General features: G+C 32.7%; 2 protein-coding genes across 5 annotated transcripts in view; one reads left to right on the top strand and one right to left on the bottom strand.

The window, feature by feature from the left end:
- LOC149085121 (small glutamine-rich tetratricopeptide repeat-containing protein beta-like) overlaps window positions 1-1,575 on the top strand; it is a 91,737-nt gene extending 90,162 nt beyond the window's left edge. The window contains exon 11 of one of the 2 annotated variants that reach the window (XM_089232938.1): window positions 1,230-1,574. In XM_089232938.1, the coding sequence (XP_089089064.1) occupies window positions 1,230-1,249 (20 nt within the window). In that variant the 3' untranslated portion in view covers window positions 1,250-1,574. Of the gene's footprint in view, window positions 1-1,229 lie in introns of both variants that reach the window. The other variant, XM_089232939.1, reaches the window with a different exon arrangement.
- LOC149085122 (lysosomal Pro-X carboxypeptidase) overlaps window positions 1,567-27,435 on the bottom strand; it is a 55,276-nt gene continuing 29,407 nt past the window's right edge. For 2 of the 3 annotated variants that reach the window (XM_089232934.1, XM_089232935.1), the window contains exons 8-9: window positions 9,336-9,523; window positions 1,567-4,605 (exon numbers count right to left, since the gene is read on the bottom strand). In XM_089232934.1, coding sequence (XP_089089060.1) covers window positions 4,416-4,605; window positions 9,336-9,523 — 378 coding nt within the window. In that variant the 3' untranslated portion in view covers window positions 1,567-4,415. Of the gene's footprint in view, window positions 4,606-9,335; window positions 9,524-25,224; window positions 27,134-27,435 lie in introns of those variants that run through there. The other variant, XM_089232936.1, reaches the window with a different exon arrangement.

Consider the following 27,435-nt stretch of genomic DNA (forward strand, 5'->3'; position numbering starts at 1 on the left):
CAGTTACTTAAATGCGGTCACTGAGACTTTTTATACGGCTGCTCGATGGAAATGACCATGGCTGTCCTCTATGGGTGTTTTCCCTAACGACGATGGCAGTCATTGACATCACGACAACGTGAAAGCTCGCGTAAAATCTAGTTTTCTGCCAAAATCCGGAGAAAGGATGAAAAAATCCAGAGTCTCCCGCATAAATCTGGAGAGTTGGCAGGTCTGCACTCACCATCTTCAAATAAAAAATACCCCACATGGAAATCCCAATATAGATACACATGCTTCATCTCTCACTGAAGTCAATTTATGAAATTATTGCACAACTGAGCTTTCCTGATACTTTTTTACGCATGGCTTTCTATGATGGTTATAATTTTTCAGAAACACTTTGTTTGCAATCACGATAAGGTCACAGCAATATGCTCTTCCACACAGTTTTTACACATTCTGTTGCAAGATTTATAGATTATAATGCTTAAAGTGTTATCAAATCACAATTTACATTTTCGAATTTCCCTTTTTCAGGGGAAAATTTTTTTCCTCTATTATTTTTCTTTCAATCAGACGACAATCATGATGATTTTCCAGGTCCCATTGTCAGAAATTTCCAAGTTTTACCTGGAGTCAAAGAAAATTTGTAATTTTTCTTGACTTTTTAGGAAAAACTTTTCCTACACAATAGTTCCTGGTTTTCCGTGACTCATATGAACCTTGTCAAAATATGTTAAGTTACCCAGTTATCATATAAAAAAGTTGGCAATTTGGTCATAAATTGGAACAGCAGTCAAAAGTGGGTTAATTGTGTCACGGCTTGGTGAAAAGCATTGAGAAAATAATATCCTCACTTATTTGATAAAATACGATTTGGGTATATATGGCAGTTTTTCCTAATAATTTTTTTTTTAATTTAAATTTTATTCAAATTCAAAAAATTACTCATACAGATCCTTGGTTTGAAGAACAATTTAGAGATAAAATAGAGAGAGAAAGAAAAAATACAAATGTATCTATATATATATATATATATATATATATATATATATATATATATATATGAGTTGAATTATGGCCTCCAAAAGCTATTTTTGTTATTAAATTTGATAGATTCTCAGTAGACATTTTAATAAGAATGTCACAAACTGCAGTTTTATGCACTTAACAAAATTCATTGTTATATTGCATTTCTTTTTCAAGTATCTCATTTAATTACTGTAATATAGGTCATTTCTTTTCAGATCGAGAAGCGCCTAACTAAATGTGGTGCAGAAAATGAGAAATTACATTTCTTATTTTTACTGTGAGATGATGGAATGAATTGTCTTCTAACATCATGTGTAAACATCTTAGCATGTATATTGAACACACATTATATTTGAGAGAGTGCCTAGTATTGAACTTATTATTTATATTTTTGTTTTTCTTATGCTTATTCCAACTGTGTATTCTCATGATCAGTTGCATCATTCAGAGTTTTGTTCTAAAAAGTATTTCTTCATTATTTACAGTGATGCTGTTATCTGAAAATTGTCAGCCCATATTGTTGAAAAAGTGTCCTTGTAAATAAAGTTATAAAGTTTTCTTATGGTTTTGAAACTTATTTTTTTATTATAACTACACGATATTTGGTTTCAAAGAGAGAAGTTCCCTCTTACTATGTAATGGGAAATGATAATCCAGCTTTAAATTTAAGGCAATTATACATTTACTGCTTTGCATTCTACATATACAGACATAATAGAGAAATGTAACATATGTTACATTTTTATGAGTAGTGTATTTTATTTTATCATAATCATTTGTATTAGTTTTATTTTAGTGTTTATTTGTTTTCTCATGATAATTGCTCTTATTTTGGGTTGCTGTATTTTAGTAGTATTGAACTATTTGACATTCATGTTTTTTATAGGCATCTCTTTTCAGCATCCTTCCTGTTGTGGCCTTAGTCTACTTCATTCTACCATATACAAATACAATGAAACCTGCTATGTATTATTTAAAACAGTGTTTCTCAAAGTGGATGATATTGTCCCTTTTTGCGGCTAGAAAGCTACAAATTCAATATGGGATCATACAGGTAGCTACGAGAACATTTTTTTAAGAAGGGGGGTAATGAGACACAGGCTTGTAAAACTTAGAGTAGTGGTTCTCAACAGGTCCTGGGATATTATAAAGGACCACAGAAATTAGTTAAAAAAACATGTACTTTAACAGGACTTGAATACATTACATTTAAGTGAAATATAGCAGTAAAAGTCCATACACCCAAGAGGGAGGTGGATATGGAGATCCACTTTATAAAATTTTTGTATGCTGTAAACTTATTTGAAAATCCATTTAATAAGTAGAAAGGGTCTCACTCCTGTTGATGGCCCCTGTTATTTATAAGTGAAACATGGACTATTTGAACTAAACTGAGTAAGTATGCACTTGTCAACACTGAAAGTCATGCTCCATTCTGACTACACCCATCAGTTTCATGTCATCTGTTAATTTCTATAAGAATTCTATTGATACCATGATCAAGTTCATTCATGAAAAGCAAAATTTGGGACACCACTTTGAGAGATTTCTGACACATGTGGAATCAGAAAATTCACTGACCTGCTGTGGCCTATCCTGCAACCACAAATCTATCCAATTAATCCAGCTGCCTCCACTCATGTATAAATGCTTCAAAAGTTTACTATGTTGGACTTGACTTTGACTGAATGCCTTTGGAAAATCCAGGTATAAAATGCCCACATTTTGGCCTTTGCTTAAAGCCTTAGTCACATGATTGTAAAAGAAAAGGAGGCTGATCACATTTTTCTATCCTAAACCCATGTTGGTTTTCCAACAATACTTTGTTGTACTCAATTCACTTCACCTGTTTTTGTTCTTCCTTTACTGCTCCGGTTCTTCACCGATTCCGGCCATACCATCATAGGGCAATTTAGAGCTGATTTTTTTTTCTGTCAATCAAAAGTACTTCTAGAGTACAGAAATCTAGCACTAGAATGGTTTTATTCCTTTTAATATTAGGTAGGGTGACATGTTCACAGTGGCACCTTTAGAGGAGGCTCCCGCTTAGCTGGCACTTTTAAAGAATGTGAAACGGTTTTTTCAATGTATTTGCTATGTACAGGATGCCCTCTAAATTCTAATTAACTGTTTGTCATAAAGGTATGGTTTCAATATAAAAAAATGCTCAAAATGTGTTCAAAAATAACCCTGTATCAGTTTTGAGAGTGAAAATACAGTGTCATGAAATAAATCTAAATTGTTATATGGTCTCCAATTTATAATTAAAAAGTTGTTGCCCTGTCTCTTCTCTCTCTCTGTGTGTGTGTGGGCTCAACAAAAAAAATTCAATGTCTTTAACTGCAATATTACCTGAGATATTTGAATTCAAAAATCAGAGAAAGGGTGGAGGGGAAAAATCAGCTTAACCCATTAACGCCGTTGGTAAGAAAATTTGCCATTCTAAATTTTAAGTTTTTTCTTTGCCAATAAACGGAAGTGATTCCACTCATTTTTTGTTTAAAAAAATCAAAGTCGTCATTAATTGGTTAAACTAATAGACAAGCTCATGCTGTTCTTTCCCACCTTTTCTCTAATTTTTTGAATTCAAAAATATCTCTGCAAATATTGCACTTAGAAATGTGGAATTTTTGTTGGACTAGGAAGAGACGACCACAATTTAATTGGAAGTTAGAGGACGTGTCATATATAAAAATTTAGATTTTTTTATTTAGTGACACACACCATATTTTCACTGTCAATACTGGTTGGTATATGGTGATTTCTGAACACATTGAAGACTTTTTAAATTGGAATCACGTACTCTATAATGAATGGTTGATGAGATAAAGGCTGAATTAGGACTTATGGGACACCCTGTGTATTAACAGACACTCCCATTAGTGGAAAAAATTTTCAGCCCCATGGTGTCCATTGTTGAGAGGTTCCACTGTACTTCAACATTGTTTTTTGGTGGATGGAGAGAACTTGCCTGGGGGTGGGTAGAGTATTCAGGAGGTCATCTCTCAGGTTTTGGAGGACATTTTTTCTTTGCCTAGCTCTGAGATAGAAATTGCTGATCTAGTGCTTGCTTTCATGGTGGTAGTTGAGTATGTCACCACTGAACCACTCGTGCCCATACTTCACCTGTTACCTTCAAACTTACTTTTTTTCCTGAATAGTGAAAAACTTTGTCCCCTATAATTTTGTTTTAGAAGTGAAACTTGTAGTTGTTGAATCAAGGAAATCTATTTATCAAAAAAAAAAAGGTAGATTTCAATAAGTTCTGTCTAGATCATTTAATTTTATGGCTACAATTGAGGAAATCATTAAATTGAGAGATTGTTGGATCCATGTTCGACATCACATTATTTTTCAAATATTTGTATGTATTTAATGTTCAGATATTTATTGCTCCACGTTTATGTATGCAGCCATTTCATTATCCAATTTTGCTCCATTTGACGTACTTTCACAACTGATTCTGGATCAGCAGAGTTTGAGGAACGCAAATCTAAGTGATGCGCAGCACCATCCATCACATATGCAATAATGTTGTGTGACATAGATTTCAAAATACCTCCAGCAGACCAGGGATCCAATTTTCCATTACTATAATATATAGAAATTGAAAGAAAACTTAAATGAAAATATAAAATAAATGAAAAAAATTAGAGTTTTAATCAATTTTTAAAAATAATTTTATCAGTGTGCCATGACCTTACTTATTCACAAATGTGGTATATCACCATTAGGCAACTTTTTAACCTCCAAAGAGAAAACTGTTTAGTGAAATCTAATCATTTCATGCATCTGGGTTTAGCATTGTGTTGAGAAAATAGTTCTGGGCTAAGATTCAATGACCAATGGCTCATTGGAATTTGACTTACCACATTTACCCCAGAACTCTATCATGTATATCTAACTAACTTCTCATCATGACATCTATTATGAAAGCTTTCATTCCATGTGTTCAGGTACTTCCATTCATCTTCCAAATCAGAAACTGGTGAATGAATAGTTTTATGGTGGAATGAATAGTTTTATGGTGGAATGTTGTAGGTTTCATTATGCGTTGTAAAGAGACTTATTTGAAATGATGACTGGCTCACATTTGCCCCTCCAAGTTGGAAAGCTACAGAAAACTTTTGCTGCATGGTGGCAATGTGCTATGACTTAAATGAAAAACTCTACAAACATGTCAAACTCTTCAAAAGTTTACTAAATTTTATTTATACTGGGTCAGGTAACCACCACTCATTTTTGGCATCAACAGCATGTAGCAAATATAAAGTGAGAATATCAGAGATGCATGCATGATGAATGTATCAGTGCTTCACTGGCTAACAACTGTGAGCAGTTTGTAAAATTTTTGTGTACTGCTGCAGTCGAAGTGTACAACATCAACCTGAATGGCACCACTACAAATAATCAAAGTGGAAATAGTAGAGCACCAAATGCTACTTATGTTCAAAATGAATGTGCATGAGGGCAACCGGTGCTCTATAATTTAGCTATTCACTGTCCAAAAAAGCCAAGAAGCTACCAGAATTTAGAACAAAATGATGAACCTTTCCACTAATTATACAAAGTACAGATGACTGGATACCAAGCAAAGATAATTGGAAAGAAAAGTCACATTCCTCTGTGGGGGGGCGGTCCAACCACCAACCTTGCACTTTCTTATCGTGTGCTCCATCATCAAGCTACAGAGGACAGACATTTTCTTTCCTGAGAACACTGTTCCTTTTGGCTGAACAGGACTGTACAATAAACAGCCTCCTAACTCAGCAACAGCTCATAATGAAATTAGCCTCCAAATGGCAATGTAGAACAAAATGATGAACCTCTCCACTAATTATACAAAGTAAAGATGACATTGGTTCATCAATACTTCTTTAAGGTATTTTCAACTGATAGATGATGAATACAATTGCTAAAGCCATGTAAACGTCTTCCCCTGGGCATACAAGATCTTACAGCATAATGTGTTGTATGGATCAGAAATGTGATATTAAAACTTTTTTTTAATAATGTGATCTTCACATTTGCCCAAGAGATTTGCATGATCTGTCCAAGGAATTTTCAGTTCATAATTTAAATCCTTTTTGTGGTGATATTTATGAATTATTTCTATATACACTGCTGGCCACCGTAAATGCAACACCCTGAAGGAAGCATGCAAATAATATGAAATTTACAACATGCATTAGCGGAGGTGAGATATGCAAATGATTAGAATTTCAGCGCAGACGCACATCACGCGCGCCTGTGGCGCCACTTCAAAGCGCTATTTAAGGCTTGGAGATTTCAACGATTTGAAGTACGGCAATTGTGTTTTTCTTGTGGTTTTTTCAAAAAAAACTATCAATTATGCCTCGTAGAAAACAGCGATCATCTTTTGATCAAGTATCCGAGTTCGACAGAGGAAGGATAGTGGCCTACCGAGATTGTGGATTATCTTTCAGGGAAATCGGTAGTCGTGGTGGACGAAACCAAACAACTGTAATGCGGATATGTGATCGTTGGATGCAGGAGGGTACGACGGACCGACGTGTTCGATCGCATCCACCTCAGTGCACCACTTCACGTGATGACAGGCGTATTGTGCGTATGGCAGTGACGGATCGCTCAGCCACATCACGAACCATAGCACAGCACATTCAGTCTGTACCGCATCATCCAGTGTCTGCGCGTACCATTCGACGCCGTTTACAGCAGAGTGGTCTGTCCGCAAGACGTCCATTGCTTCGTCTACCCTTGACGCAGAACCACAGACGTCTCCGCCGACAATGGTGCGATGAAAGAAGGATGTGGACGGCACAATGGAATGAAATTGTCTTTACTGACGAGTCACGCTTCTGTCTGCAACACCACGATGGTCGGATTCGAGTCTGGAGACACCGTGGAGAGAGGATGCTGAACAGCTGCGTTATGCACCGCCACACTGGTCCTGCACCGGGTATTATGGTATGGGGCGGTATTGGATATCACTCTCGCACTCCTCTAGTACGCATTGCCGGTACTTTAAAAAGCCAGCGCTACATCTCCGAGGTGTTGGAGCCAGTTGTCCTTCCTTACCTTCAGGGCTTGTCCACAGCCATATTTCAACAGGATAATGCGCGACCACACGTGGCACGCATTGTCCAAAGGTTGTCTCTCCGGATCTTTCGCCGATAGAAAACATGTGGTCCATGGTTGCTCAACGATTGACCCAGATTACATCCCCAGCTGCCACACCAGATCAACTTTGGCAACGCGTGGAAGCTGCTTGGTCTGCTGTACCCCAAGAACACATCCAAAGTCTCTTTGAATTAATGCCGAGGCGTGTGGCAGCGGTGATCTCCAACAATGGCGGCTACTCTAGCTACTGATTTTGGAAGGAACCACACTTCACAGAAGTCTATAAATTTAATCATTTGATGCTTGGTCAACATGTTATCTACAAAATAAATATTGTTGCGATATCTCTTGTCTTTCTTGGTGTTGCAATTTGGGTGGCCAGCAGTGTATATGACAGTCCAAAAAGGGGCAAAAGTTGTCATACACGTAGATCAAGGTTTACAGTTGATGTTCCGCAGAACCCTATGGTTCTATGAGAGCATGTTTGGGGTTCTGCTGAATCAAATGTTGAAAATCCTAGAGCCCAGGAGAGCTGAAAAAATAAACTTTATTATTATTTCTACTCCCAAAACACACTCACCCTGTTCTTTTATTTTGATGAAATACACTGCTCAAAACAACTAGGGAAATGTAATTTATATTTGTGATTTTAACAATTATAATTGATAAAATATGGACAGAACATTGTTAGGTATTCAAAGAGTTAATCATCAACTAAATTTTAATTAAATTAATACATATTCTAATTGTTTAGAGTAGCGCAGTGTCATTGAAAAAAATTCAGATAATTTGAATTGGGAAAAACTAATTCTGGCAGTTTTCCCTCTTGATCTATTCAACCAAGGATAGCTCCTCATCAAGACACTCTCAAATGAAAATATTTTGAACGATGAGATAGATTAAAAATAATTAAAATAGGTGACAAATGCTTGATAGCATAGACAATGTTTTGATGTGATACTGCCACACCGTTTACTGTGGAAATTTGAACCATGGAAGGAATTCAAGAAAAGTATTGCACTGCAATTTTTTCTTCAAATTATTCTTTTGTTGGAAGCAAATTGGGAATTTTTATAAATTAAAAGAGGATCTACGAACCACTGAAGTTATGCAAACTTTACTGGGCACTCAGTATATTAAAGAAATATTCAAAATTTGTTTTGATCCCATGAAACAGGCTCGTAACCAACAAGGGTTCTGTGGGAGCTTTAATGCTAGAAACCTCAGAGAGAGACCTAGATTTATCATTCATAAAACTAGTACTGCATCCACAGTGGTACCTAAACTAATAAAAATAATTGTTATGAAATCATATTCATTAGCCGAAACATGATTTCTCATAGGCTTCTATTAAAAATCGTTTGATTTGTTCTGGCACTGCCAAAAATTTAATTTTAATTTAATTTAGTATTATAAAACACTAACAAGCACTATAAAAAAGATGAAAACTGATTGAAGGCTGAAATGGACAACTCTACAATTGGATGAAGGAAAAGTGAGAGAAACTTAAGATCTTTATGCATTATATACACAATGCACACAACCTAGTCGATTTCATAGGTGTCCCCCAACGGGATAGGGTCTCAGCTCATTTTTCTGTCTTATACATGCAGGTTGACAAGATAAGCTTTTGGAATGTCCAGACCACATTTAGTTTCATGCTAAGAATTTTACCATGTGCACTGGAAACATTCAAGTCTGTGCTTCGCTCTTTAAATGAATTTTTCTTTTATCTTCATTTATTTTATATAAAATGGCTCAACCTTTTTGAAAGAGAGAGGTTTGTCTAGAGACTGATTCCGGCATAAATTCATCAAACTTGAGTGACAGTAATTCTGATAATGGGCTCAAAATTTCAGCTCGTAATGTGAATATGTTATGAGCTGAATGCACACCTGCGTGAGCATCCATATCCATGGAAAAATTCATTAGCTAAATCTGTATATGTCAGGTAAGTCTGAAAAACTGCCAAAAAATATTTGTTCATTAAAAAATTCCTGAACTGAATTTTTAATACTCGTAAGCCAAAGTATCTTTGTAATAAACTGCATCATTATGTAATGGAAAAATTGAAAACATGCTGTGTTAAAAATAGTTTCCCTCACTGGCCGAAGAGAAGCCAAGAAAATAATTTGGTTATTTGAATCTTTTCTGAACGTTTTTCTTTTCAAGAAATCAAATTTCAAACACAATGGTGTGTTTATAAAACATCAATGTACCTAAAAACTATATTGCTTGCTGCCGTGATGTTTCTTCCTCCATACATAATAAGTGCTTTTTTTTCATCTGGTTTCACACGATATTTTTTTATACATTCCTTTGAATAATCTTCAAAATTCCAAGCAGATGATTCAAACATATCAGTAACTCCATTCTGGCAGACAGGCATCACCATTTCAGTACATGTCTAAGATAAAAAAACAAGATAGCAAAAAAACAGTATGTCAATTTCTATTTACATATTTAAAAATTTAATAGAGATTACATATCCATTTTGACACTTCATATGCAAGCAGATTTTGGCCATGATGGTATGCCTGTGAAATACTTTAGACCACTTTTTGGTGGAGATACTACACACATTGCAACCCTAACAAGAACTATATATATATATATATATATATATAGATGCCCTTCACACACAAATACCCTCATCTCATTCTTGCTTTGTTTTAGCGTGTTATATGGTGGAGTTTTTTGGTCCACCAGGAAAGAGAAAAAATGTTCACTCTCATGGGAATGACCCTTTTTGTCAATATTATGATTTGCCATATTGTTGAATGCCTTTTCATCAAAGTGGTTTTCACCTGTTTGAATTTCTTATAACATGACATTTTGCTCTAGAGATATTTCAAAATTAATGTCTGAGAGTTTTTCATTTTCATTCAATGATAAATTTTTGGCATTGAAGTACTCCATTTATAAGTGCTAATTCAGCTTATTAATAGCCATGAGTGACTTGCTTCTGTAATGCAGGGCCAGCACCAGGCATGCGGTGACGAGATGGCTTGATTGCAGGGAGCGGCATTTTTTATGACAGATTTTTTATAACTGTTTTCACTCTCACAAATTTTTACACATCCAAATAATTTTGAAGGAAAAGCATAAGTAGATAAATAAGTGCGTGTAAATACCATACTTTTCAGTGTTGAAATGCTATTCACTTCTTAATTCACCTCAACACACTTTTTACTTCCAAAAAATGCCACCTATCTCTAGAGAAGCTGGTTTCTGAAAAAAATTAGGTTCCTCTTTTTTGTTAAGGATCTTTTCACTCTTTATCAGCATTTTTCCAATTGATTTTCCTTTTTCTAGTCAAATCCCCCATCACAAGTTTGGATTCCTTGTTCATCTCAAGACAAATGCCTCTTTCAGCCAACACCATACTAGAAATATCTCTAATGTGGTGCTGTGTTTTGGCTCCAGAATGTTCTGACTGCCCATTTATACAAATACAAATCTACAACAGGCAAATTGCCCAACGAGGTGGCTGACTTAAGAACATCATGGATCCCCGAGCCATTTTTTGGAGGCCCTACCTACTACTGCTACACCACACATGCACCCCCCCCCCCCCCGCGGAACATCCAAAAAATCGGTACATGCGGGAATGTGTGTGTACGTGTAGTGAAACCTGACGTGAAGTTTTTTTTTGTTTCTGTGTTCCTATGTCTGTTCTCTCTATTTCAGGGGTATCCAACGTAAAGTTTCTAGTGGAAACCTATAGGCGGAGATAGACTTGGGAGTCTGGGGGCACGATGATGGATGTCAATTCATATATATGTTACGGTAAAAGCCCGAAGAGTGGTTTTTACCAAGTCGAGTTGGTAAAAGCCCGAAATACTCTTGAAAACGTATTCATTTTGGTTGGTAAAAGCTGACATTTAGTGACTTTCATGAAAATTACTAAAAAATTGCGAATTTTCTTAAATTTGAAAGCTTTCAATATCAATCACAACGATCCTGATGCTAATTAAGATCATAATTAATTAACTAATTAGTGATTCAGATTCATGAAAATTACTAAAAAAATTGCGAATTTTATAATTTTTTCAAATTTCAAAGCTTTTCATTTATCAATCACAATGATCCCGATGCTAATTAAGATCAAAATTAATTAACTAATTAGTCATTCTAATTAGTGAAAATTACTAAAAAATTTCGAATTTTTTAATTTTCTCAAATTTGAAAGCTTTTTATTTATCAATCACAATGATTCCGATGCTAATTAAGACCATAATTAATTAACTAATTAATGATTCAAATTCGTGAAAATTACTAGAAAATTGCGAATTTTATAATTTTTTCAAATTTGAAAGCTTTTCATTTATTTCACAGTGATCCTGTGCTAATTAAGATAATAATTAATTCACTAATTAGTCATTCTAATTAGTGGAAATTACTAAAAAATTGCGAATTTTCTAATTTTTATAAATTTGAAAGCTTTATTTATCAATCACAACGATCCTGATGCTAATTAAGATCATAATTAATTAACTAATTAGTGATTCAAATCCATGAAAATTACTAGAAAATTGCGAATTTTATAATTTTCTCAAATTTGAAAGCTTTTCATTTATTTCACGATGATCCTGTGCTAATTAAATCATAATTAACTAATTAGTCATTCTAATTAGTGAAAATTACTAAAAAAATGCGAATTTTATCATTTTTCAAATTTGAAAGCTTTTTATTTATTTCACGATGATCCTGTGCTAATTAAGATCATAATTAATTAACTAATTAGTCATTCTAATTAGTGAAAATTACTAAAAAAATGCGAATTTTATCAATTTTTCAAATTTGAAAGCTTTTTATTTATCAATCACAATGATCCCGGTGCTAATTAAGATCATAATTAATTAACTAATTAGTGATTCAAATTCATGAAAATTACTAGAAAATTGTGAATTTTATAATTTTCTCAAATTTGAAAGCTTTTCATTTGTTTCACAATGATCCTGTGCTAATTAAGATCATAATTAATTAACTAATTAGTCATTCTAATTAGTGGAAATTACTAAAAAATTTCGAATTTTCTAATTTTCATAAATTTGAAAGCTTTATCAATCACAACGACCCTTATGCTAATTAAGATCATAATTAATTAACTAATTAGTGATTCAAATTCGTGGAAATTACTAAAAATTGCGAATTTTATAATTTTTTTTAAATTTCAAAGCTTTTCATTTATTAATCACAACGATCCCGATGCTAATTTTTTTTTTTTTGCTGTCCAGCGCTTCCCCCATACGTTAGACGTATGGTTAGACGTAATAAAGTATAAGTGAGAAGCAAAAAAAAAAAAAAATTAATTGCTCGAGCTGATAACAGAAAAACAGCACATGAAGTTTCAAAACACATAATATAGAAAACTGGAATGCATTAAACATGTAAAAAATTTCATTTAATTGTAAGAACCGTCAGAATGAAAAACATTTTTATGGGTTGTTTTTTTTCAGCCATCTGCTTCAATACAAATACAAAACCACAACAGGCAAAATGCCCAATGAAGTGCTGAAGAAAAAAATCATTTTTTTTTTCGTTGTGCATTCTACCTGTTGTGTTCTTGTATTTGTCATGCAGAAAACTTCTCTGTTCGCAACCCATGAAATTGTTCTCATTAAAAATAAAATTCTCATCACAGTGACCTCCTGTGGGGCAGTGGGAAACATGGATCTAGATCATAGTTTCCCAACCTTTGTCCCATCACCCCCTTCTTCAGAAATTTTTTCCTCTATGGCCCCCCCCCCCGCCCCCAACGCAATCTAACCCATAGGATTCTATGTTATACCCGTGGCTTCAACCCCCCCCCCGCCAGAACATTCTATCGCCCACAGGGGACGTTAAGAATCATTGATCTAAATCATAGGTTCCCAACCTTTTTGGAATTAGCGCCCTCCCCCCCAGTAAACTATATTGTACATAATATATTGAAAACAAGGACAAGTTTTTAAATTAATTTATTGATTTCATTGGTGTTTACAATACCAACCTCTAATACAACATGCATAGATGCACTTGGTCCAGTTCACTGTTGCACGCGCCCAGGAAATGCGTGCAGATCTACATGGCCTTGAATTTTCTGCAGTGCTCAGAAGTGCAGCACCTTGTCCTAAACGCCAACTCAATAGCATCGTTTGTATGGGAAATGAAAAAATAAGAGAGAAATCCTGCACCCACCACAGCCAAGTTTTTCGCTGAACCTTTTCCAAACAAACATAATTTGGCGGGAAAACTAGCAACTCTGTTTGCGAAAAATCGCAAAGGATTATGGGAAAAGGGTATGCGCAGCGAAACTCCCCAAGAGGATGTAAATCAACACTAGCTATAGAAGGTGTTGATGTAAATATAGTATTTCTTCCTCCTTTCTTTACTTTTCTCCCTACGAGTGGAAAAAATTCAAATCGACGCCAGAACTGTTAATGCTATCGCAATATTGCACATGTAAACCGGGCTAATATGACTTGAACACCAAATGCCCCCCCCCCCCACCCACCCACAGACTTCTCAGCGCCCACCGGTGGGCGTTAGCGCTCAAGTTGGGAAACAATGATCTAGTTAAAAAAATATTGGCGACAGCGTCCATCACGAGATGGCGCTGCCCCATCATGAAGCAGAAACGCGCATGTGCAGATGTGGTGGCGGGAATGTGCGTCCCGCCGTCTTAATTTCTTCGAGTACTCTGAATCTCTGAGGAAAATGGATACTATGCAAAAAAAGTTTTACGATCTTCTAAATCAGTCAGTTGAAAATAAGGATGTTAACAACTTTTATTTGACGAATGAGAAATATAATTCAGTGTTGCATGAAGTGAAAGAAGCTAAAAGAGCAAAAGTTAAACAAACTGTCCACTACAGACGTTTGAAACGTTATGATGTTCTTAGCATAGGAGGAGAAGATAAGCTTATAGTGCCTCTGTCCGCAGAAAATAAAGAAATCATCTACTACGTGACTTTCGATGAACTGTTCAAAGTTATAGATGAAGCTCATATCGCAGTTGGCCACGGCGGCAGAACCCGAATGATCAAAGAACTGAACCGTAAGTACAAGAACGTGACTGTAGAGTCAATTGTAACGTATTTACGAATTTGTGAACCATGTCAAAAAAAACAAAAACGTTTGAGAAAAGGTCTTGTTGTTAAGCCCATTCTACATGATGAGATGAACTCAAGATGCCAAATTGATTTGATTGGCATGCAGTCGAATCCAGACGGTGAAATGAAATTCATTTTTGTTTATCAAGACCATTTAACGAAGTTCGTTCTTCTCCGACCCTTAAAAAACAAAAAAGCTGAGGAAGTTGCTCATCATCTGTTGGATATTTTCACAACTTTTGGTGCACCAAACATTCTTCACTCCGACAACGGAAGAGAATTTTGTAACCAGATAATAAATAGTTTGTGTGCAATGTGGAAGGATCTGAAAATAGTGCACGGTAAACCGCGACACAGTGAGTCACAAGGTTCTGTTGAGCGTGCCAACCAAGATGTTGAGAACATGTTGGCTACATGGATGGAGAGGAACGACTCAACAAAGTGGTCGGACGGTTTGAGATTCATTCAAGCGATGAAAAATAGAGCCTATCACGACGGCATCAAATGTTCTCCTTATGAAGCCATGTTTGGAGTTTCTATGAAACTGGGAATCGCAAGCTGTGCTATCCCACAAAAGTTCACAAGCAATCTGACAACCGAAGAAGATTTAGAAAAAATCATTGTAGATTGTGAACAAAAGAGTGACGAAGAAAATGTTGAAGACGGAAATGAACCAGCATGTAATGAAACAGAAACTGTAACCACGGAAGTGAGCGCATCTCTGAATGACAAAACTGAAAAAGAAGAAACCCCTAACACAGCAATTCCAGCTGTTGACCGAGCTGAAAAAGTAAAAAGGTTCCGGGAGATCGCAAGAGACGGGCTTGCGAAACAAGCGAAAAAAATGAAAGAAACGTCCTCCAAAATGCTCCAAAAGCCAACACTCGGACAAAATGTGACATTGAAGGTGCCGGACATTGATAGAGCGAAGATGGATCCGAAATCTATAATAGCTGTAATTACAGCCGTTATAGATGGAGAATTTTATGAGCTGGGCACCAAGAAGGGAAAGCTGAAAGCGTTATATACCAGGAATCAATTCACATTATGCCGAGAAAATTTTCTAAGCATTGAAGAAGTTGGAGATGAGAGAGTAAGTGTTCGTGAAGTAGTGAAAAAACTTTCTTTAGTTGGTGGACAAGGTTTTAAAAAATGCAACTGTGTAAAAAAGTGCACCTCGAAAACGTGCTTATGTAGATCGGCCAATTTACTGTGCAACAGCAAGTGCCACAACAGCCAACCTTGCTGCAATAAATGAGTAAATATTTCGATGAATGCGATTCTGTGGCAGAGACAGTTTCTCAGTAAGTTTTTCAGACAGTTTCTCAGTCAGGGAAATTAAATAATTTATCTTAAAAGTGATAGTCTTCTACACCTATTATATGATCCGAAAATGTTTTTACGCCGGTGTACCATATAATGTTTAGCTATAAAATCTAATATTTCCCCCTTCTTTTTCTTGTATCAGTTTTTCCTGTTACCTCTTGGTGTTTTTCTCTATTGTTTTCTGACAGTGCCGTCTTAATTCATTTGCCCACCCGGCAACGACTCGGGGGCCTCAAGAGGAAAGGGGCCTCACAAAAATGAGACTTGGTTGAAATTTTCAAGAATTTGCCAGGTAGGGGGCCCCCATGATGCTCCTAAGACGACCCGTTTTCTGTACTGTAAAGTTACAAGCAAGGCCGTCTTAAAAGCATTGTGGGCCTCAGGATAAAGTGATTTTTCTGAGGCTCCATAACTGAATAGAAATACTTGTCTATCAATTCATATGCTTAAACTCGCTAACTTTTTTACCATATACCAATTTTATGAGACCCCTGTTTTCACTTGAGGCCGCCCCAGGCAGTGCACTGCTGGTCCCATGTATTAAGACGGCAACACCTGTAAGTAAGCCCGAAATGAGAACATTTGTTATAATTTACGTCATCATCACCAATTAATTACAGTCCACCCATTCATAATGAAGCAGAAAACAGCGAAAACATTCATAATACGCGAAGTTTGTTGGAACAGTACCGTTTTGAAACAAATGCGTTCTAGCGAAATGAGAATTTTTTATTTTAAATGCATGATACGCACTTAACAATCTTAGCGTTCTTAAAACAAATATAGGTTTAATCAATTTTATTTGTTTACAATATTTGTCAATCGTTTTTTTTTTTTCTCAGTACAGTCGACCCGTTTGTAATGAAGTCGGGAAATTGATCAAATGTATTCGTTGTACATTAGCTTCGTTATATTCATACCGACCTAGAAAATGATGCGTTAAGCAAGATAAAAAAAAACAGACAGGACTCAACGGAAACAATAAAAACGGTTAACCAAAGAAGTATTTTAAGTAAATACCAAATTTTGAAGTAGTATTTGAAGTAAATACAAAAAAAACAACCTGATGTAACGTTTCCTAGTACAAAAAAAGAAGAAAATGGCCATTATCAACTGCACCTAAGCGTTGTACAGAGTAAATTGTCAGATAAGAAGGTTCAGGTAAGAACACAAAGACATTTGTAGACAATTCCTGTTTAAAAAACGCTTGAAAATGTATAAAATATTGGCTTACTTCGCTGAAATCGTTTTTCGTTGATGCAAAATAACACAGATAACTAAGTCGAAAATTATGTTTAGCACAATTTGTTGAAGGCCTCAAAGTTATCGGGGCCATAAGGAAGGGGAAAGAGGAGACAGCGCGATTGGTCTGGGACATTTTGGGAAACTTCTTCGACCAGACGGTAGCTCCACCAAACCTGAAATACAGCTGAAATTTCTCGGAAATTTCATTTGTCTATAAAAAACTAACACAGTTGTTGAGATTGAGAAGACGAGATCGCTCTCTGTCATTTATAAGACATTCCTGGTTTTAGCGTTTCTACCTGTTCTGTGAAATAAATGTGTGACATCCAGCATTTTGTTTCATTCTCTCCTCATTTCAAGGACTTGTGAGAGAAATTATCCGGAAGACTAATAGGGAATTCACGGAGCATATGAAAAAACCTCTTAGTAGATGAAAATTCGTAATATCTATGCTCGCTATAAAGTGAGTCCGTATGCTTCACCAAATTTTTCATACGTGCGCTCGATGATGTTTTTCAATAATTTCATGATTCTTAGTAAATAACTACTTAATTAATTATGATTTTCATCATCCAGATCATTGTGATTAATGAATCACAAATTTTTAAGTATATTAAAATTGGAAAATTCGCAGTTTTACTAAATTTCACTATTTTGAATGACTAATTAGTTAATTAATTATTATCTTAATTAGCATCAGGATCGTTGTGATTGATAAATGACAAGCTTTCAAATTTATGAAAATTAAAAACTTCGCATTCTTAGTAATTTTCGTGAATTTGCATGACTAATTAGTTAATTAATTAGGATTGGGATCATTGCTATTAATAAATGGCAAGCTTTCAATTTTATAAAAAGTAAAAAATTCGCATTCTTAGTAATTTTCACGAGTTTGAATGAATAATTAGTTAATTAACTAGTTATCTTAATTAGCATCGGGATCATTGTGATTGATAAATAAAAAGCTTTCAAATTTGAGAAAATTAAAAAATTCGCAATTTTCTAGTAATTTTCATGAATCTGAATCACTAATTAGTTAATTAATTATGATCTTAATTAGCATCAGGATCGTTGTGATTGATAAATAAAGCTTTCAAATTTATAAAAATTAGAAAATTCGCCATTTTTTAGTAATTTCCACTAATTAGAATGACTAATTAGTGAATTAATTATTATCTTAATTAGCACAGGATCACTGTGAAATAAATGAAAAGCTTTCAAATTTGAGAAAATTATAAAATTCGCAATTTTCTAGTAATTTTCAGGAATCTGAATCACTAATTAGTTAATTAATTATGATCTTAATTAGCATCGGAATCATTGTGATTGATAAATAAAAAGCTTTCAAATTTGAAAAATTGATAAAATTCGCATTTTTTTAGTAATTTTCACTAATTAGAATGACTAATTAGTTAATTAATTATGATCTTAATTAGCATCAGGATCGTTGTGATTGATAAATAAAGCTTTCAAATTTATAAAAATTAGAAAATTCGCAATTTTTTAGTAATTTCCACTAATTAGAATGACTAATTAGTGAATTAATTATTATCTTAATTAGCACAGGATCACTGTGAAATAAATGAAAAGCTTTCAAATTTGAGAAAATTATAAAATTCGCAATTTTCTAGTAATTTTCACGAATTTGAATCATTAATTAGTTAATTAATTATGGTCTTAATTAGCATCGGAATCATTGTGATTGATAAATAAAAAGCTTTCAAATTTGAGAAAATTAAAAAATTCGAAATTTTTTAGTAATTTTCACTAATTAGAATGACTAATTAGTTAATTAATTTTGATCTTAATTAGCATCGGGATCATTGTGATTGATAAATGAAAAGCTTTGAAATTTGAAAAAATTATAAAATTCGCAATTTTTTAGTAATTTTCATGAATCTGAATCACTAATTAGTTAATTAATTATGATCTTAATTAGCATCAGGATCGTTGTGATTGATATTGAAAGCTTTCAAATTTAAGAAAATTCGCAATTTTTTAGTAATTTTCATGAAAGTCACTAAATGTCAGCTTTTACCAACCGAAATGAATACGTTTTCAAGAGTATTTCGGGCTTTTACCAACTCGACTTGGTAAAACCTAGGTTTTACCACTCTTCGGGCTTTTACCGTAACATATACATTAGATCAGTCGACTCCACTTTTGACGGGAGGCATCATCGTGTGCCCCGTCAAAGATGATACACCCCCCCCCCCCCGTATCTCCGCCCATGTGGAAACCTTGATGGTTATAAGGCTGTACTGCAAAAATGTTCATTATAACGAGGCTGTTCTATGGAACTCAAATTTTTTGCATATTTATCCAAAAAAAGTGTGCCCCTGCTGCCGTCCCAACATCATATTGATTGATAAATGACAAGCTTTCAAATTTATGAAAATTAAAAACTTCGCATTCTTAGTAATTTTCGTGAATTTGCATGACTAATTAGTTAATTAATTAGGATTGGGATCATTGCTATTAATAAATGGCAAGCTTTCAATTTTATAAAAAGTAAAAAATTCACATTCTTAGTAATTTTCACGAGTTTGAATGAATAATTAGTTAATTAACTAGTTATCTTAATTAGCATCGGGATCATTGTGATTGATAAATAAAAAGCTTTCAAATTTGAGAAAATTAAAAAATTCGCAATTTTTTAGTAATTTTCACTAATTAGAATGACTAATTAGATAATTAATTATGATCTTAATTAGCACAGGATCATTGTGAAATAAATAAAAAGCTTTCAAATTTGAGAAAATTAAAAAATTCGCAATTTTTTAGTAATTTTCACTAATTAGAATGACTAATTAGATAATTAATTATGATCTTAATTAGCACAGGATCATTGTGAAATAAATGAAAAGCTTTCAAATTTGAGAAAATTATAAAATTCGCAATTTTCTAGTAATTTTCATGAATCTGAATCACTAATTAGTTAATTAATTATGATCTTAATTAGCATCGGAATCATTGTGATTGATAAATAAAAAGCTTTCAAATTTCAAAAATTGATAAAATTCGCATTTTTTTAGTAATTTTCACTAATTAGAATGACTAATTAGTTAATTAATTATGATCTTAATTAGCACAGGGTCATTGTGAAATAAATGAAAAGCTTTCAAATTTGAGAAAATTATAAAATTCGCAATTTTTTAGTAATTTTCACTAATTAGAATGACTAATTAGATAATTAATTATGATCTTAATTAGCACAGGATCATTGTGAAATAAATGAAAAGCTTTCAAATTTGAGAAAATTATAAAATTCGCAATTTTCTAGTAATTTTCATGAATCTGAATCACTAATTAGTTAATTAATTATGATCTTAATTAGCATCGGAATCATTGTGATTGATAAATAAAAAGCTTTCAAATTTGAAAAATTGATAAAATTCGCATTTTTTTAGTAATTTTCACTAATTAGAATGACTAATTAGTTAATTAATTATGATCTTAATTAGCATCAGGATCGTTGTGATTGATAAATAAAGCTTTCAAATTTATAAAAATTAGAAAATTCGCAATTTTTTAGTAATTTCCACTAATTAGAATGACTAATTAGTGAATTAATTATTATCTTAATTAGCACAGGATCACTGTGAAATAAATGAAAAGCTTTCAAATTTGAGAAAATTATAAAATTCGCAATTTTCTAGTAATTTTCACGAATTTGAATCATTAATTAGTTAATTAATTATGGTCTTAATTAGCATCGGAATCATTGTGATTGATAAATAAAAAGCTTTCAAATTTGAGAAAATTAAAAAATTCGAAATTTTTTAGTAATTTTCACTAATTAGAATGACTAATTAGTTAATTAATTTTGATCTTAATTAGCATCGGGATCATTGTGATTGATAAATGAAAAGCTTTGAAATTTGAAAAAATTATAAAATTCGCAATTTTTTAGTAATTTTCATGAATCTGAATCACTAATTAGTTAATTAATTATGATCTTAATTAGCATCAGGATCGTTGTGATTGATATTGAAAGCTTTCAAATTTAAGAAAATTCGCAATTTTTTAGTAATTTTCATGAAAGTCACTAAATGTCAGCTTTTACCAACCGAAATGAATACGTTTTCAAGAGTATTTCGGGCTTTTACCAACTCGACTTGGTAAAACCTAGGTTTTACCACTCTTCGGGCTTTTACCGTAACATATACATTAGATCAGTCGACTCCACTTTTGACGGGAGGCATCATCGTGTGCCCCGTCAAAGATGATACACCCCCCCCTCCCGTATCTCCGCCCATGTGGAAACCTTGATGGTTATAAGGCTGTACTGCAAAAATGTTCATTATAACGAGGCTGTTCTATGGAACTCAAATTTTTTGCATATTTATCCAAAAAAAGTGTGCCCCTGCTGCCGTCCCAACATCATATTGATTGATAAATGACAAGCTTTCAAATTTATGAAAATTAAAAACTTCGCATTCTTAGTAATTTTCGTGAATTTGCATGACTAATTAGTTAATTAATTAGGATTGGGATCATTGCTATTAATAAATGGCAAGCTTTCAATTTTATAAAAAGTAAAAAATTCACATTCTTAGTAATTTTCACGAGTTTGAATGAATAATTAGTTAATTAACTAGTTATCTTAATTAGCATCGGGATCATTGTGATTGATAAATAAAAAGCTTTCAAATTTGAGAAAATTAAAAAATTCGCAATTTTTTAGTAATTTTCACTAATTAGAATGACTAATTAGATAATTAATTATGATCTTAATTAGCACAGGATCATTGTGAAATAAATAAAAAGCTTTCAAATTTGAGAAAATTAAAAAATTCGCAATTTTTTAGTAATTTTCACTAATTAGAATGACTAATTAGATAATTAATTATGATCTTAATTAGCACAGGATCATTGTGAAATAAATGAAAAGCTTTCAAATTTGAGAAAATTATAAAATTCGCAATTTTCTAGTAATTTTCATGAATCTGAATCACTAATTAGTTAATTAATTATGATCTTAATTAGCATCGGAATCATTGTGATTGATAAATAAAAAGCTTTCAAATTTCAAAAATTGATAAAATTCGCATTTTTTTAGTAATTTTCACTAATTAGAATGACTAATTAGTTAATTAATTATGATCTTAATTAGCACAGGGTCATTGTGAAATAAATGAAAAGCTTTCAAATTTGAGAAAATTATAAAATTCGCAATTTTTTAGTAATTTTCACTAATTAGAATGACTAATTAGATAATTAATTATGATCTTAATTAGCACAGGATCATTGTGAAATAAATGAAAAGCTTTCAAATTTGAGAAAATTATAAAATTCGCAATTTTCTAGTAATTTTCATGAATCTGAATCACTAATTAGTTAATTAATTATGATCTTAATTAGCATCGGAATCATTGTGATTGATAAATAAAAAGCTTTCAAATTTCAAAAATTGATAAAATTCGCATTTTTTTAGTAATTTTCACTAATTAGAATGACTAATTAGTTAATTAATTATGATCTTAATTAGCACAGGGTCATTGTGAAATAAATGAAAAGCTTTCAAATTTGAGAAAATTATAAAATTCGCAATTTTCTAGTAATTTTCATGAATCTGAATCACTAATTAGTTAATTAATTATGATCTTAATTAGCATCAGGATCGTTGTGATTGATAAATAAAGCTTTCAAATTTATAAAAATTAGAAAATTCGCAATTTTTTAGTAATTTCCACTAATTAGAATGACTAATTAGTGAATTAATTATTATCTTAATTAGCACAGGATCACTGTGAAATAAATGAAAAGCTTTCAAATTTGAGAAAATTATAAAATTCGCAATTTTCTAGTAATTTTCATGAATCTGAATCACTAATTAGTTAATTAATTATGATCTTAATTAGCATCGGAATCATTGTGATTGATAAATAAAAAGCTTTCAAATTTGAAAAATTGATAAAATTCGCATTTTTTTAGTAATTTTCACTAATTAGAATGACTAATTAGTTAATTAATTATGATCTTAGTTAGCACAGGATCATCGTGAAATAAATGAAAAGCTTTCAAATTTGAGAAAATTATAAAATTCGCAATTTTCTAGTAATTTTCATGAATTAGAATGACTAATTAGTTAATTAATTATGATCTTAATTAGCATCAGGATCGTTGTGATTGATAAATAAAGCTTTCAAATTTATAAAAATTAGAAAATTCGCAATTTTTTAGTAATTTCCACTAATTAGAATGACTAATTAGTGAATTAATTATTATCTTAATTAGCACAGGATCACTGTGAAATAAATGAAAAGCTTTCAAATTTGAGAAAATTATAAAATTCGCAATTTTCTAGTAATTTTCACGAATTTGAATCATTAATTAGTTAATTAATTATGGTCTTAATTAGCATCGGAATCATTGTGATTGATAAATAAAAAGCTTTCAAATTTGAGAAAATTAAAAAATTCGAAATTTTTTAGTAATTTTCACTAATTAGAATGACTAATTAGTTAATTAATTTTGATCTTAATTAGCATCGGGATCATTGTGATTGATAAATGAAAAGCTTTGAAATTTGAAAAAATTATAAAATTCGCAATTTTTTAGTAATTTTCATGAATCTGAATCACTAATTAGTTAATTAATTATGATCTTAATTAGCATCAGGATCGTTGTGATTGATATTGAAAGCTTTCAAATTTAAGAAAATTCGCAATGTTTTAGTAATTTTCATGAAAGTCACTAAATGTCAGCTTTTACCAACCGAAATGAATACGTTTTCAAGAGTATTTCGGGCTTTTACCGTAACATATACATTAGATCAGTCGACTCCACTTTTGACGGGAGGCATCATCGTGTGCCCCGTCAAAGATGATACACCCCCCCCCCCCCCACCGTATCTCCGCCCATGTGGAAACCTTGATGGTTATAAGGCTGTACTGCAAAAATGTTCATTATAACGAGGCTGTTCTATGGAACTCAAATTTTTTGCATATTTATCCAAAAAAAGTGTGCCCCTGCTGCCGTCCCAACATCATAGCCTTGGAGCAAAATGAAAGAGGGCTTAGGCATCACCTCTTAATTTAAATTTTTGTTGTCATAAACAGAGTTGCTAACTGCTACAGATTCTCCATAGTTTCTACTGATGGCCGCAATACCCTCTTCACATATGGGTCAAAACTGACTATTAAAAAAATTATTTTTGATTGATTTGTGTTTTATTGTATGTCAAATGCCCTTTAAAAAGAAAAAACAGATTAATTAATTAGGGTCGATATCTCTACTAACTTGTGGGTGGAGATATGGGGCATTTCCTCTACCCACAGCAACAATGGCGGAGCCGACTGATCTAACGCATATGCATATATACAAATTGACATCATCATCACGTCCCCCCAGATTTTCAAGTCTATCTTTCCCTATGCTACTAGCACCATTTGAATACAAATACAAGGCCACAACAGGCAAAATGCCCAACAAGGTGGCTGAGAAAAAGATGCCATAACAAATATGGAGTCATATTTCTAAAATACAGCAACCCAATTAAAAATGCAATTATAAAAACAAAAGACTATATACAATGATAAAAATATAATACAATGCCCAAAAAAAATATTTATGGTTCTCTTAATATGTGTACCTCAGGTCTTAATTTGAAAAAAAAATCATTAAAAACTATTTAAAATTGTTAAAAATGAGGTACACATGTGTACCTCTGGAGAGCAAAGAGAGCACCCTTCATATATAAAAGATGAAGAAAGAGTATTTCTCTTCTGGGTTTAAAATACTGTCTTATTTTATGCATATAGTAAACATTCAGATTATGATTAACATGGTTTACGAGTGTTTTGCAAAACAAGAAAATGTTTCTAACAAGTTTTGACTAGATAAATGAACAATTTTTTGCAATATGAGCAAGGTTTCAACATATTTCCACTTAATAAAGTGGAGAATTTTTATAATACGAGTAGTAAGTATATTAAAGTCTCTTGGAGGAAGACTAGTCTGGCTGGCTTATTGTTGTCCGTCAAGCATCACATTATTGCAAATGTCTTAACAAAGTTCAGGGGCCACGCCCAAACATTTTCATTTTTATGGACCGCTTTTATTAATTCAATGAAAGACCAAATTAAAAAGATACTGTACTCACATATGCATATTAATCAAAACACTCAACAGCTTAGGGCTTCTGTTTGAATTGGGGGCCTTGTGGGCCAATTTGTCAAGTTGAACTAATTACAAAAATTTCATTCACAGAAGCAAGATTTCAAAGTGAAGTTCCTGCACTCTTTTGTATCATTCCAAAAATACTCAAGCCTTCCATGAAAAATAAGCAAAAATACAGTAATATAAAATGTAGAGTATTTATAATCTGAGGTGGATGGGACAGAGGCCACCTCATATTATCGAAAAAGAATTTAAAAAAAATGTTTCACATGTTGGTTTTATTTAAAAAAAAAAGACAAGCAAAAGCAGTTCTAGAATACATACCATATTTTTATTCTTGAGTAAAATATAGATAAGAATTTTCATTACTTGAAGAAACAGTCAATTTTTTTTGTGTTTGGAAAGTGCTTCTTTTGTTAGCAACAACGTCTAATGATCGTTCAAACTTAGCATAGAAACAAACTTTCTTTTACGTGTATTTTTTCATCATATTTCACAGAGATTACAAACAGTGCAGAGTAGAGATCTTACGATGTCATACGATAAGTTAAAAAAATGAAGAATGAAAAGGGTGCAAATATGAGAGAGTGATTGAGAAGACTTTGAGAAGGATTGATGGTAAAACTATGCTGAAACACTGAAAATTTTTAAACTGCCTTTCCAATGATTTTATATAAGCAATTGGGGGGGGGGGGGGGGGGCAGTGCTATCGTCCACCATTATGAAGAAAACTAGTCAAACTTGCTTCTCTCTCAGCGACTCCTGAAAACTAAAATGGCCAATGTCCATTCCAGGGAGTCAAATATTTTATTACAACTAGTTACCCATTATAGGGTTGCCTAGTCCTTTTCAAACTGAAAATACTGTATAATGCGTATGTACTACATAGTATTACTGGAAAAATCAAAGAAGTTTGGTTCTTGGAGAAAAAAAACGAAAGAAAAAGGCTCTCTCAAGAAAGAAGTTTGAAAAATTTTTAGTGCCTTGGATTATATGGAAACACAAACTTTTGGGGGCTCAGATTTTTGAGACTACAGAGACAGTTGTGCAATGAATCATTTGAGTTTCCATCATTTCTTATGGGAAAATTTGCTTTGATATATGAGTGTTTTGGATTATAAGCATGTTTACAGAACAAATTATGTTACTAAACTGAAGTTACACTACTACTTTAGAGATGTATTTTTTCTTTCACTAATTTAAAATACACAAAGGGAAAAAAAATAGATTTATTTCAAATGCTGTCTTTTTTTCCGTTTTCAAAATGTGAACAGAAGATAGTTGCTACTTTCAGCCACTTTCTGCAGTTGCAAGGTTTAATACATTCTAGTCAGACAAAGTTTGATTCAAACAATATCAAAGAGTTTTTCACTTACCAAGTACTATTGCCCATGTGTCATTGGGAAGATATATGATTAGCACTGGGCTGATATATATAGTACCACATGCATGGATTGTATTCATAATCAATATTTATGAAAGGGAGAAACCTCAGGAAAGTATGAATGAAAAGTTCTCTATGCTTTTGTCAGCAAGCTACATAATGGATAACTCAAATTTTGGATTGTTTGGTGTTAGTTAAAGACTAACCTGCACTTATGAGATCATGTGAAAAATTTGATTATGAGCAAATTTATTTTTGATCCATTTTAAATTTTTTTATTAAAAATTTATCATTACATTAATGTATTATAAATAGAGATGATAAAGGATTACGTCCTCTTGTAAAATTGATAAATTCCTGAATGTAATATTGAGAGTGAAAATTAGAATATTACTGAATTAAATTTGTTTGAAAGGTTAATGAATACAAAATTGGATGACCAGGTATGGCGTATACAAAATTGCACACACAACACATTTAAAAAAAAAATTCAACTTTAACAATTTTTATGAATATGGCTTACAATCAAGAAATTAAAGTGGATTCAACAGAAACTTGATAACACTTTCCTTTTGGAATAGTTTGAAAAAATTACTTATCATTATAAATGAATCTTAATGATGGATTTTCAAATGAAGTTCAGTTGATGGCTCTACCTTTACTCTTGCTATTTGTTATTAACTTGCTTTACCACAACATAGTTTTCAACCTCTACATCCCTGTTTGATAATCACTCAAAGGGCTTGGAAGAAGATGACCAAAACTTAATGTGAACCCAAAAGTACTGAAATAGAGGTTGGTGCATGAAGTACTAAGCTGCCAGATGGCTCTTGATTTTTATCTATAAAAAGGAATACATGTTATACTCCATTGAAAGGAAAATAATAATGCTACTTTGTAGACAAACACACTTCTAACAAATAGAAGCATAGCTATCTGTAATCAGCTTCAAATGGTAATACCTAATGAAATATACCTTGTGGAAAAAAAAACTTTATTTAAAATTTGCTCCTTGTTATGAAGAGAAATTTTGTAATCAGTCTATCAAAAATAAAGCTGATGATTATATCCACATCCTGGAGGTGAGTCTTACACCAAGATTTTTCACAGGCCCCTCTGAAGTAAATTTACAGTGTAAAAATA

Source organism: Pholcus phalangioides, unplaced genomic scaffold, assembly GCF_987345545.1.
Source record: "Pholcus phalangioides strain wild (caught in Gottingen) unplaced genomic scaffold, Ppha-v1.0 ptg000007l_1, whole genome shotgun sequence".
NCBI lineage: Eukaryota > Metazoa > Arthropoda > Arachnida > Araneae > Pholcidae > Pholcus > Pholcus phalangioides.